This window comes from Giraffa tippelskirchi, chromosome 8 (genome assembly GCF_054371585.1).
Source record: "Giraffa tippelskirchi isolate mGirTip1 chromosome 8, T2T-mGirTip1v1.2.pri, whole genome shotgun sequence".
Lineage (NCBI taxonomy): Eukaryota > Metazoa > Chordata > Mammalia > Artiodactyla > Giraffidae > Giraffa > Giraffa tippelskirchi.
Window position 1 is genome coordinate 24,163,661 of NC_137282.1, and position 12,423 is coordinate 24,176,083.

General features: G+C 39.0%; 1 protein-coding gene across 7 annotated transcripts in view; it reads left to right on the plus strand.

Moving 5' to 3' along the window:
• Positions 1-12,423, plus strand: part of ZDHHC2 (zDHHC palmitoyltransferase 2) — a 66,190-nt gene that overhangs the window by 30,147 nt on the left and 23,620 nt on the right. For 4 of the 7 annotated variants that reach the window (XM_081521638.1, XM_081521635.1, XM_081521636.1 and 1 more), the window contains 3 exons: positions 1,504-1,530; positions 2,589-2,683; positions 9,914-10,034. In XM_081521638.1, the coding sequence (XP_081377764.1) occupies positions 1,509-1,530; positions 2,589-2,683; positions 9,914-10,034 (238 nt within the window). In that variant the 5' untranslated portion in view covers positions 1,504-1,508. Of the gene's footprint in view, positions 1-1,441; positions 1,531-2,562; positions 2,684-9,913; positions 10,035-12,423 lie in introns of all 7 variants that reach the window. The other 3 variants (XM_081521639.1, XM_081521634.1, XM_081521640.1) reach the window with 3 other exon arrangements.

A 12,423-nucleotide genomic window follows, 5' to 3' on the forward strand; every position in this document is an offset into this window, starting at 1 on the left:
CACACCCTGATCTTACAGTCATTCTTAAATCAGTCCAGTAAGAGAATGGGCTGCTCTCCAAAACTGTCGTTCCCACTGGCTCTAGAAATGACTGAACTGTAGCCCTCTGGGGAAGGAGGTTGGTCTGATCAGGTAATCTTAAAAATCTCTCACAACATTACCCTATGATTCCAGTGTTCCTAATACAAATGAAATTATACTCCAGGACAAAGGCTGAAGATACTGTCTGCCTTTTAATAGCTGAATAGGAACAAAAATGCATCAGGAAACAAAGTCAAATCTTGACTTGCTACGACTGAGATAAGGCAGAATGTCCCAAAGACTTCAGTGCAAATGGAGGGAGACCATGTGGTAAACAAAGCAAGCAGACAGCACAGAAGACTTAGAGAACATATAGTTGCCAGGCGGGAAGGATGAGGGGAAGGGGTAGTTAGGGAGTTTGGAATGGACATTTACACACTGCTATTTTTTAATGGATAAACAACAAGGACCTACTGTTCCCTACGGGGAACATCGCACAGGGAACTCTGCTCAATGCTATGTGGTAGCCTGGATGGGAGGGGAGTTTGGGGCAGAGTGATAGTGATTGGTGGTTTAGTCGCTAGGTCATGTCCAACTCTTGCAACCCCAGGGACTGTAGCCTGCCAGGCTCCTCTGTCCTCTGTCTATGGGATTTCCCAGGCAGGAATACTGGAGTAGATTGCCATTTGCTTCTCCAGTTGGGAGAGAACGGATACTTGTATATGTGTGGCTGGGTCCCTTCGTTGTCCACCCGAAACTAACACAGCGTTGTTAGTCGGCAATACTCCAATGTAAAATAGAAAGTTTAAGTGACAAAAAAAGAAAAAGAAAGAAAGAAAATGGCTGGGGTTACTGAGTCGGGTTTCTTGTCCCAGCTGGTTTGAGCGCTGTGGTCCCTGTCCTCATCCACCTGCCACCTTGAAATGTTCACAGCAGCCCCTCAGAGACGGCAGTTTCTCAGGCCCCTCGTTGGACGGTAGGAAGCAGTTAGCCATTGGGCCTAAGAATTGGTACTTTCAGAAATCCGGCAAGAGAAGTCTCTGCAGTGGACATGATGGTTTGTTTTTTTTTTTCCTTCTGGAGGGCTAACTCAGTGTTTGCCAACTTACAAAGAGCAGTCAGTGTCTCTGGGAGTGTGATGAGCTAGCTAACCTCTAGCTGAACTCGGTAGTGGAAAGGAAACCTGAGAAACCAATCAATAAAGGAGAAGACTCACCAGGGCCACACTTGACGGGGTTTCTTTCCTGCATGGGAGCCAAGGTCGGGAAGCCTAGCAGGGCCTGGCTGAAGGCCCAGCCCCCACTCCCCACCTCTCCCACAATACTCACCTCTCCTCTAAACAGTCTAACAAATATTTAAAGAATGTTGGCTTGAAAAGAGCTAAATTATTAACCTACTCAAGATCTTATGTCTCTTTCAGGCCCTGTGTTTGCTATAAGCGTCATATAACATATTGCCTGTCTCTTTTCTCTATTTCTGTAGTGTCCATGGAAAATATTGGAGAACAAGGTAAGATACATCATTGCTTTAGATCTGAAATTTTAAAGATAGTTTGAAAAAACAAATAGCATTCATTTTGATGTGATTGGAGTTAATAAATGATACTTTGAGAATGTTGCAGTCAAGATGGGGTAAAAGACATCTCAGGCTGAATTCTCTGAGACGCTTGGCAGAGACCTCTAGCCTGAACGGCAGTCATTGTGGCAAAGACTTTTGTGGCTTCCAGATATAGGAATATCAGCAAACTCCTGTTTCCACACAGAGTATGACCTGTACCTGAGTCACGTACATAATTCATGAAAAAGGTCATTGGCTCTATTCCTTGATCATCTTACACTGATTTTAGGTGCCTTATCAGATAATTGGATGTTTTAATGATTCTGTAACAGAAATATCATCTTCTTTTAAAAAGCTGAAATTGCTGTTAAGGTTTAAAAATACCAAACATGCTGTATTTTAAATTCACAAATTTTTTCTACACAATTAAGTTATATGTTGATGTATTATCCAATACACTGGGTACCAAATTAATATTTTAGATTTGCGTAGGATTTCAAGACCAAAACACAACACGAAGTGTGTTTGTGTGCATTATCAAAGAAGAATATTCAGAATGCTTTTCTTAATCATCACATGTGATCAATAAAAAACCTAAACTCCTCTTGGAGGAATTCTCTCTTTGTTCAGATGATCTCTGTGGTTGCTGAAACAGGGCCACCATATTTGACTCAGACTGAGCAAAATAAGCTGTTTGCTTATTTTGCTTTTGCTATTCTTTGTTAGTGAAGCAAAGTTATTAAAGCCTGAATGTTTTAACGTTTGTTTAACACTGTGTTTATAGCTTAAAGTTGCAGACGTAACTTCCTTATTTTTATAATTTAAGAGAGTCCCCGTAGCTATTTTGCCAGTAGATGGGCCTGTCTACATATGGGAGGATTCTAATCATGGGCTGGTAACTAAATAATTAAATTATTTGGTTATTTTAGAACAAGCACACCTTTTGTGAATACCATGATTTTAGTGTGTATTTGCATACTACAGTGATAATTTTGTTTCTCTCATTTTAGTTGTGTGCCTGATTGCTTATCATCTACTTTTTGCAATGTTTGTCTGGTCGTACTGGAAAACTATCTTTACATTACCAATGAATCCTTCAAAAGAAGTAAGTTAAAATATTAGTATAGTTATCTCCTAAAGATGGAAATCTGAAATATTGCTGTCTGAAGAATCAGTTTTGTGTCTTTTATTAATATTGCAAACCTACTGAGCCTAGTGATATTTTTATATTAATGTGTTAAGTAGTTGAATTTTTACTTAGTAAGTATTATTTTTCCACTGTATGAGTATTATATTTACAGTATTAAATATGTTATATGTTCCACTTCTACTTTGGAGTCAGACACAAGGATGGATGGATGGTAGATAGGTGTATAGATAGAAAGATAGAGCTGAAGGTAGACATGTTTCTATTATAATTATCATATTAGTGGTTCATTAGTTGGCTGTCAGCCACCAGAAACAACAACAATAAAATAACGACTTACCTAATCTTTCCCACTTTCAAAGTCTGTGGCTACTCTACAGCTGCTGGACACCCAGGCTCCTATCCTGTTACTCTGACATATATAGCCTCCATTCCCAACGTTACTTGTTGACCTAAAATGGCTGCTTCAGTTCCAGCCATCGTGTCTACATTCCAGGCAGCAGACCAAAGAAAGTAGAAAAGAGGAGTGGAAGTAATGTCTTTTTCTTAAGGACACTTTCTAAAAGTTGCTCATGCCATTTCCACTTATATTTAGAATTCAGCTAGTTACATGGCCACATTTGATTGCCCAGAAGGCTGGAGTTTGGTCTTTATTCTCAGTGATGTTAACCATGGGGCTTCCCTGATAGCTCAGTTGGTAAAGAATCCACCTGCAATGCAAGAGACCCCAGTTCGATTCCTGAGTCAGAAAGATCCACTGGAGAAGGGATAGGCTACCCACTCCAGTATTCTTGGGCTTCACTTGTGGCTCAGCTGGTAAAGAATCTGCCTGCAATGCAGGAGACCTGGGTTCGATCCCTGGGTTGGGAAGATCCCCTGGAGAAGGGAAAGGCTACCACTCCGATATTCTGGCCTAGAGAATTCATGGACTGTACAGTCCATGGCGTTGCAAAGAGTCAGACACGACTGAGCGACTTTCACTTCACATTAACCATGTTACAAAGACAGAGTAGATACTGAGGAACAACTAACAGTCTCAGCTCAGAAGGTTTTAAATAAAGTTCTTTGTTCAAATATGCGTTTTGAAAAGATCATTCTGGCTAACTTTTTGTTTCTGGGTTCTTAATCCTGGTTAAATGTCCTTGAGACAAAGGGCTATATTTTACTCATTTTTGTATCCTTGGCACTTAGTACATAGATGTTGAATAGAAATAAGCTTTGCTCCAATAGTAATAGTGCGGTTTTAGTAGGCTAACCTGGAAAAAAGAAAGAAAGAAAGAAAGAGGTCTAAGCATCACTGTGACTTATTTCCTGAAGTAATCTGTTTGAAATGCAGCTGTGGTCAGAAAGGCCAGTAAATACACTATGTGAACTGAGAAAGGATATTAAAAACAAAGCCACAGTTACCTGCATAGCATTCTTAGCAGGCTTGGTCTAGAGTGCCAAGAGGTAGCCTTTTCCCTTCTTTTCTCATTTTTTCCCCTACCTCTTTTTCCTCCCTCCTACCATGTTTTTCCCTTCCTATCATCTTTCTTGCCTTCATCGTAGCCTGAATTGTAGGTTTCAAGGAGAATACTGACTTCTATCATAGGTCATCTCGTCCACTCTGGTGGTTTGCTTATAAACTCGGTGTTGACAATTTCCATATCTGTTTCTAGCCTGACCTCTCCCATGAATTTCAAACCTCTGTATCTCGCTGCCAAACATAAGTCCTTGATCATGGCACTGACACCACCGACACAGCACATCACAGACTGAAGTCACCACCCTCTCCTTCCCCAAACCGTGACTCATCTGTTTCTTACGCGTGTTCATGCCACTGCCAACCACGTCGTCATTCGAGCCCGAAGCTTGGCATCCTCACCCCTCCCCCAGCATCCACATTCTGGAACTGTGTCACTTCCTCATTTTTCTTTTTCAGTTCCAGCCCCTTTCCCTTTACTTTCCATCATTGCCCTCATTTGGAGGCTCAGTCATCCCTCTCGTCTGACACATCGCAGTCTTCTCTGTGGTGTCAGCCCTGCCAATCTTGCCCGCACTCCGGGATTCCAAGGACCCTGCAGAAATCCATCCTTCATTCTGAAGCTGAGGCTTGACTCTGTCACTCTGCTGCTGCTGACTACTCAGGGACTCTGCCCACCCCACAGGGAAAAGGCTGGACTCCCTGGTTTGGCAGCGGTGACTCTTGTCCAGATTTTGGACTTCTTTCTTTATACTGTACTCTATATCTCTAAATTATATGTCATTTGCTGTTAACCATGCCATTATTTTCTTCCAGAATTTTCTTACTTCCTTTCTCGTCGAAATAATTTTATTTTTATACATAGTGGCAGCTCCTTCTTGGTCTCCTTTGCTGGTTCCTCATTATCTCCTGCTAGCATGTGGCAGAGCTAACATTCAAAACAAAAGTCTTTTTGACCTTCACAGCTGCACTCTTGTCCCTACACCACACTCTCACAAAAGGAGTAGACACCATATTCAGGCAGAAGGGTGCTCAGGACATCAGTTGGAACATAGAGGAGAAAAATAGCAAAATCTCTATTCATATTTTACTTTTTAATGTTTCTCCTTTTTTAAAAATTTCATATATAAGGTACATAATATATTAGCTAATAATATATATGTATGACTAAATATGCATATATTAGCTGTAGAGTCTCCAATTATTTTTTTACTGATAGGGTTACATGATCAAAAGAGTTTGGAGATCATTGTCATGAAATAAAGAGTCCTTGTTTGCTGGTTAAGAATCTTATTCCATTAATAAAATGCAAGATCTTGGGCCAGTCTTTTAACTGATCAGCAGCCAGAGAACCCTCACTTATAAAATGATGGTCCTGGGCTTCAAAGTGCTAAAAATCTTTGGAAATGAGATTTTAAAAGTAGGAGAAGAGAAAATATAAGAAAATCTTGTAAATATCTTGTCACCATTGAGAGAATATAATTTTTCAATTCATAAGATTTTCTCCTAATATAAAAATAATATAACCATACTAAATAATATTTTGAAAATGAAGAATAGGCAGAAAAAGAAAAAAACAAATCCCACCATACTAATTCAGCCAGTTTACATTCTGAATTCCTTTCTAGTTATTTTTCCTACTTGTATTTAGAGGGCACATACTCTTATTTTTTTTCATGTAATAGTTCTTCATTGGTTTATTTTTAAGTACAATTACCATTTTTAATAACAGCATGATATTCTCACTGAAACATTGGCGTTTTAGGCTGATCCCAACTTTTCATATTATAGTGTTGTTAACATGTTTGTTCATAGAGCTTTACTCATATTTTGGGTTATTTTCCTTAATATAAGTTATCAGAGGTAGAATTACTAGACAAAAGAAATTGAAGTCACTTGCCAAATTGTTTCCCAAAAGGATTGTAGCAATTTCCAAAGCTACCAGTTTCATCAGAACCTTGGCACACTGTGTGCTGTTCTTAAGAAAACTGTTTCCAATTTAATAGGAAAAATGTTTTATGTTTTAATTTGGACATTTTAGATACTGATGAGGTGATATGTTTCTTTTTTTCTTAAGTCAAAAACAACTAGCAAAAAAGGAAATACAATTCTCTGAGTTTTCTGTGTGTTATTAGATTCTGGTTTTTTCTTAGTTTGTATATCCTTTTGAAATCATACTCTCCTTTTATCTGAAAACTGTATTTGATCCCACATGTTGATTTCTGATATCATTCTCCAGTAAAAGGAAGAAGAACTCCTTAGAGAGATGGCTGATTCTAGAACTAGGGCAGGAGATTTTGAAGATGAGCCAGAAGCATCTTATCATGCCAAAAAGTAAAGAAGTACTCTGTAAAATAAAATATATCGATGGTGATATGTCAAAGGGACATAGGATCCAGTTGAAAATGTCCCAGTGACCAAAGTTGGAGCATTTTGAGCAGGAAAATAAATAAAATAGTGTTCAATTACAACCAGATGGCTCAGCAGTAAAGAATCTGCCTGCTATGCAGGAAATGATGGAGACACTGGTTTGATCCCTGGGTAGGGAAGATCCCCTGGAAAGTGGCATGGGCTACTCACTCCAGTATTCTTGCCTGGAGTACCACATGGACAGAGGAGCCTGGTGGGCTACAGTCCACAGGGTCGCAAAGAGTCAGACATGACTGAAGTGACTAAACACACACACACACACACACAACTCAAAATATAAAATAAATATCTTTGCATTTCTCAGTATACAGAAATGATTGAATGAATAAATAGGTGGAAAAAAGAAATCTCTTTTACAGGAGAATTCCAAATAATTTATGTAGATACTCTGCCCTCAACGGCTTCCCAGGTGGCTCAGTCGGTAAAGAATCCTCCTGCAATGCAGGAGACCTGGGTTTGATCCCTGGGTCAGGAAGATTCCCTGGAGAAGAAAATGGCAATCTGCTCCAGTGTTCTTGCCTGGGAAATCCCATGGACAGGGGAGCCTGGTAGGCTATAGTCCATGGGGTCGCAAGAGTCAGACATGACTTAGCAACTAAGCTACCACCACCTGCCTTCAACGATGCATCCACGTCTGCTGCGTTGCTTCAGTCGTGTCCGACTCTTTGCGACCCTATGGACCATAGCCCTCAAGGAGGGGAGGAATAAATCTCCGCTTTGTAAAATGCGGGCTGCCTGTAGTAACTTCCTTCCAAAGAGTACAGGATGAGATAGGGAAATAATGATTCACTTTACAGTGGAGAAACCTGAAAAACACCTCCTCGACCAGGTGATTCAAGTCACCATCAACAGTTCTAAGTCACGTTGATTGTATGTTCTCTTGATATGATGTGATAAGAATGGCACTTGGCTTCTGTGGTCTTCCTCCACAAAACCCGTAACCCCAGTCTAATCGTGTGAAAAACATCAGAAAGATTCCAGTAGAGAAGCACCTTTATTAAATACCTCAGCAGTACTATTCAAAATCGTCAAGCTCAACAAAACAAGGAAAATCTGGGAAACTGTTATTGCCAAGAGGAACTTAAGGAAACGTGAACAATAAATGTACTGTGGTATCCTCAACAGGACCCTGGAACAGAAAAATAAGATAGTCAATACGAACTAAGGAAATCTGAATAAACTATGAACTGTTGTTAATAACAGTGTATCCATATTGATTCATTAATTGTCCTAAACATACCATACTAATACCTGATATTAGGTATTAGGAATATCAGCAATTTGATGAGAGGATATATGGGAACCTTGTACCATTTTCTCAATTTTTTGGTAAATTCCAAGTATTCTAAAATTGATAAAACTACTTAAAAGCAAAACAACTTGCATTAACTGGCCAAAGGACTGCCATGGTCTGGAGGGTTGGAGGTTGTGTGTGTTATCAAAAGGTAACACCCCAGGAGAACTTTCATTCCATCAGATCTCTACAAATGTCACCTGTCCTCAAATCTGTGACATGCATTTGTGCTTAAAAGTGTTCTAAGGAAGAGGAGTGCATATTTGGTGCATTCCAAGAGAGCGTTAGGTATTTTGACATACATCTTAGATAAGTAATAGTTCTACCAAACAGTATTTGGTTTTTCGGACCTGATGGATGCAGCGTGTTATGTTTATTTATAAAAGTATTAAACATACCAAGGAGCCATCCAGTTCCATCAATCACTCAAACTTACCTCTAAGGTTAAAAGGATCCAGAACTCGGTAGAAAATGTAATAAAATGTTGATGGTTTTATTCCTTTTGACTATTATTAAGTCTTTTACTAATTTTCAATGCTAGGTTTTAAATTAATTTTAGACATGAACAAGGGAGACAAATCTACCTGAATTGTGGGAATCAGGGTTCTGACAATGGAAAACTAGAGACTAGAGTATAAAAAACTTTTGCCATGACATTCGGTGCTCTGACTTAGGCCTGCTGGTACTTGTTCCTTTGTCCATTCCACAGTTCTCGCAGAGGACTTACTCTGTGCCAAGACTTAATCCCCTGATGGGGTTACATGCTTGTGAAAGAGAGAGACAAAGGACAAATGAACCAACAAAATAATTTCAAATTATGGTGTGCAACACAAAGAAAGCACACATGGACCTGATGGAGAATATGGCAAGGGGAAGGGACGAATTATCAGGGTCCTACTCTAGTAAGGGAATCATAGAAGTTCCTTGAGAAGATGCCATTTAAGCTGAAACCTGCAGCATGAGAAAGAGCCATCCAGAGAATGTGAGGAATAGTGTTCTAGGCAGAGGAATTGAAAGTTAATAGATACTTTCTCTTAGATTGAACCTATCCTTTCTTGACTGTTACAGTATTATAGTTTCGTTTGATGTTACCCGTTTTCTATCACTCAAAACTATTTCCAAACAAGGTACACAGTCCCATGAATAATTTTTGTCATGTCCCTAAAAATAACATTTATAATAGTTTATTTTATATATCTGTTCATCAGTATGTTGACTGTATTGGTTGTACACAGCTGTAGTTCATTGAATGTTATGTGCCATATGGGGTTCAAGTTATTTGGATGGATTATTCTCCAAGTTATTTATCCATTATCCTTGATGGACATTTGGGTTTAGTTTTTTTATGTTTCAAACAGTGATTCTGTGAATATCCTTGTACGTGTCTCCTAGAGCATATTTATAGGAGTTTGAACAGACTTTAAAAAATTTTTTTTTGTGATTATCAAGTTGGAACCCAAACAGATTTTCATTTTTCTCAAAGAAGTATTTTTTTAAATTGGTGGGACAAAATTTGCAGTATAAGAAGTAAAATTAAAGACTACTTCTTTGAGTGCTAAAGAATTCATGTAATGATTATCCCTAAGTTAAAACTCCCTCTACATGAGAATACATGCTTGATGTATTTGTTTCTATTTTTTTGTTTCTAATTATAACCGATTGTAAACTGCATCCATTGAGCTAGTTGGTTTATTTTGCCATTTCATCTATTAATATAACTAATACTTGGGTAGAACTCTACAGTTTGTAAAAACACTTTTACATTCTCTTTTCCTCTTGAGGTTCACAGAGATCTGAGGAAGCAAGCGTTATCATTTTTCCCCTTTTCTAGACTTATAAACTACAGGATGAATAGACTTGCCCAGATTTCATACTCCATTGCCTCTTTGAATATATATGCTATGTCCTGTTAATATTTTATAAATACCTTTTTTTGCAGGTATAGTAGATCAATATGTTATTTCTTTGTGAGCACTGATTAATATTTAAGTTTCTTCCACAGTTCCATCTCTCTTATGCAGAGAAAGAATTGCTGGAGAGAGAGCCTAGAGGAGAGGCCCATCAGGAAGTCCTTCGGCGAGCAGCCAAAGACCTCCCCATCTACACGAGGACCATGTCTGGAGGTAGAGGACAATGAGTGCTTTAGCGGGATGGGCTGGGGTGACGGTTAGAAAGCATGTCTATACTTGAAACTCTCAAGCACTCATTGAAACATACTGTGCTATGGCTCAGATTGTTAACTGTCTCCTATAGAATCCCATAAAACAGAATGGATACAGAGATCCCAACCAAGTCAGAACTGACTTGACTTCTATTCTGCCTTCGTAGTTGTGACTCAGTGAAGATGTTAGAACCGCTGAAATCTTGATTTGTAGTTGTGTTCATTTTTAAAGTTTTAATTACACACCTGCCTATTCTTAAGTCAAAAGAGCAGTATATGTAATGAACATATTGTTGATAATTTTACATAAATTTAAAAGTTATTATATAAATTATACAAAACTTAATTCAGCTATTGATACAATTTATCTTTAAAATTTATAGTAATTCTTTTTTTTTTTTTTTACAAATACAACCCAATAAATCTCATTTACTTGGGTCAGATTTTTTAGGTGATTTAACAGGTCTCTAATCAAGTAATTGTCTTAAAAACTGACACGCATGGGGACTTCCCTGGTGGTCCAGTGATTAAGACCACACCTTCCATTGAAGGGGGTATGGGTTCCATCCCTTGTCAGGGACTTAAAATCCCACATTCCGCAACAGTCAAAACACCAAAACATAAAACAGAAGCAATGTTGTAACACATTCAGTAAAGACTTTTAAAAAATATATGTTATTAAAAAACAGCTGACACACTTGGACGACTGGTGCTCGCCCACCAAGGCTCAGCCGGAAACTCGGCGACTTTGGCTGTGTGCTGCCCACCTCGGTGGCCGCTCGCTCCCTGTGGCTTTTGAGCCTTAAAACATGGCTAGTCCCAACTGAGATGTACTCTAAGTATAAAATACACAACTAATTTCAAAGACCTAGGATGAAAAAAGGACTGTAAAATATCTCATTAATATTTTTATATTGTATATATTCAATTCTGACTCACTTTAGAATCATAGTTCAGTATAACTCTAAGTTTCACACATGATGTTTTCCTGTTTGCTTTTACTGCTTGTCAGTGAGCCCGTGGTGATTCCTTTATTTGATATTATGCCACTGATTCTATCTCACAAAGATAGAAATGTGTTTCAGTATATATGTATATATATTTACCCTAGATGGGCCTAAACTAATATGGAGGAAATTTAAGCCCCCTAAAAGTAAATGACTGCACAAGTTTCCAAAACTACTTAATGGCAGTGACAGTGTCAGGTGCAAAAATCTAGTTTCCATTCCTAGTGCAGTGCTTTTTCTACTAGACCCCTTGACGCACCAAATTAAGACTAAGTCGTATCAGAACAAAGTATTAGTGTTCATTAGTAACAACTGCACTTTGAATTTATGTCATCTCCTTGTGTAAATTATGTGACACTTGTTCCTTGGAAGAAAAGTTATGACCAACCTAGACAGCATATTACAAAGCAGAGACATTACTTTGCCAACAAAGGTCCATCTAGTTAAGGCTATGGTTTTTACAGTAGTCATGCATGGATGTGAAAGTTGGACGCTGAAGAACTGATGCTTTTGAACTGTGGTGTTGGAGAAGACTCTTGAGAGTCCCTTGGACTGCAAGGAGATCCAACCAGTCCATCCTAAAGGAGATCCGTCCTGGGTGTTGATTGGAAGGACTGATGTTGAAGCTGAAACTCCAATACTTTGGCCACCTCATGCGAAGAGCTGACTCATTGGAAAAGACCCTGATGCTGGGAAGGATTGGGGGCAGGAGAAGAAGGGGACGACAGAGGATGAGATGGCTGGATGGCATCACCGACTCGATGGACATGAGTTTGAGTAAACTCCGGGATTTGGTGATGGACAGGGAGGCCTGGTGTGCTGCGGTCCATGGGGCTTCAGAGTCAGACACAACTGAGTGACTGAACTAAACTGAACTGAAGACAATCTTCTCTTGTATTATATGCCTGTCTCCTGAGATGAACTTGTGATTCTCAGTGTTTTTGACAATCTGGAACAGAATCTGAATTTCCTAATATAGTTTTTATATTTTTAGTGCAAAACTTCTGGATGCATACTAAAATCAATTTTAGCTGACTAGAGTCATAGACTAAATTAAATTACAGGAAGTATAATAAACAGATGATAATGTTGGTGTGGCTAATCTCTCTCTGGAATATGTGGGGTATAAAGGTAATCATGAATGCAGAATGGACATGCAGTGGAGGCCCACAATGCCCCCAAGGCAGGAATATGAGGGTCCTTTTTCTTACCCCACCCTTGGCCGAAACCCCTGGGTCGTTCAGATAACTTCCTTCCTCACCCTGAGAAAGGCCATAGACCGAAGCAACTGAAACGCTCAGTTGATGTCCTCACACTTTATATGTCTTAGAGAATTGAAGAAAA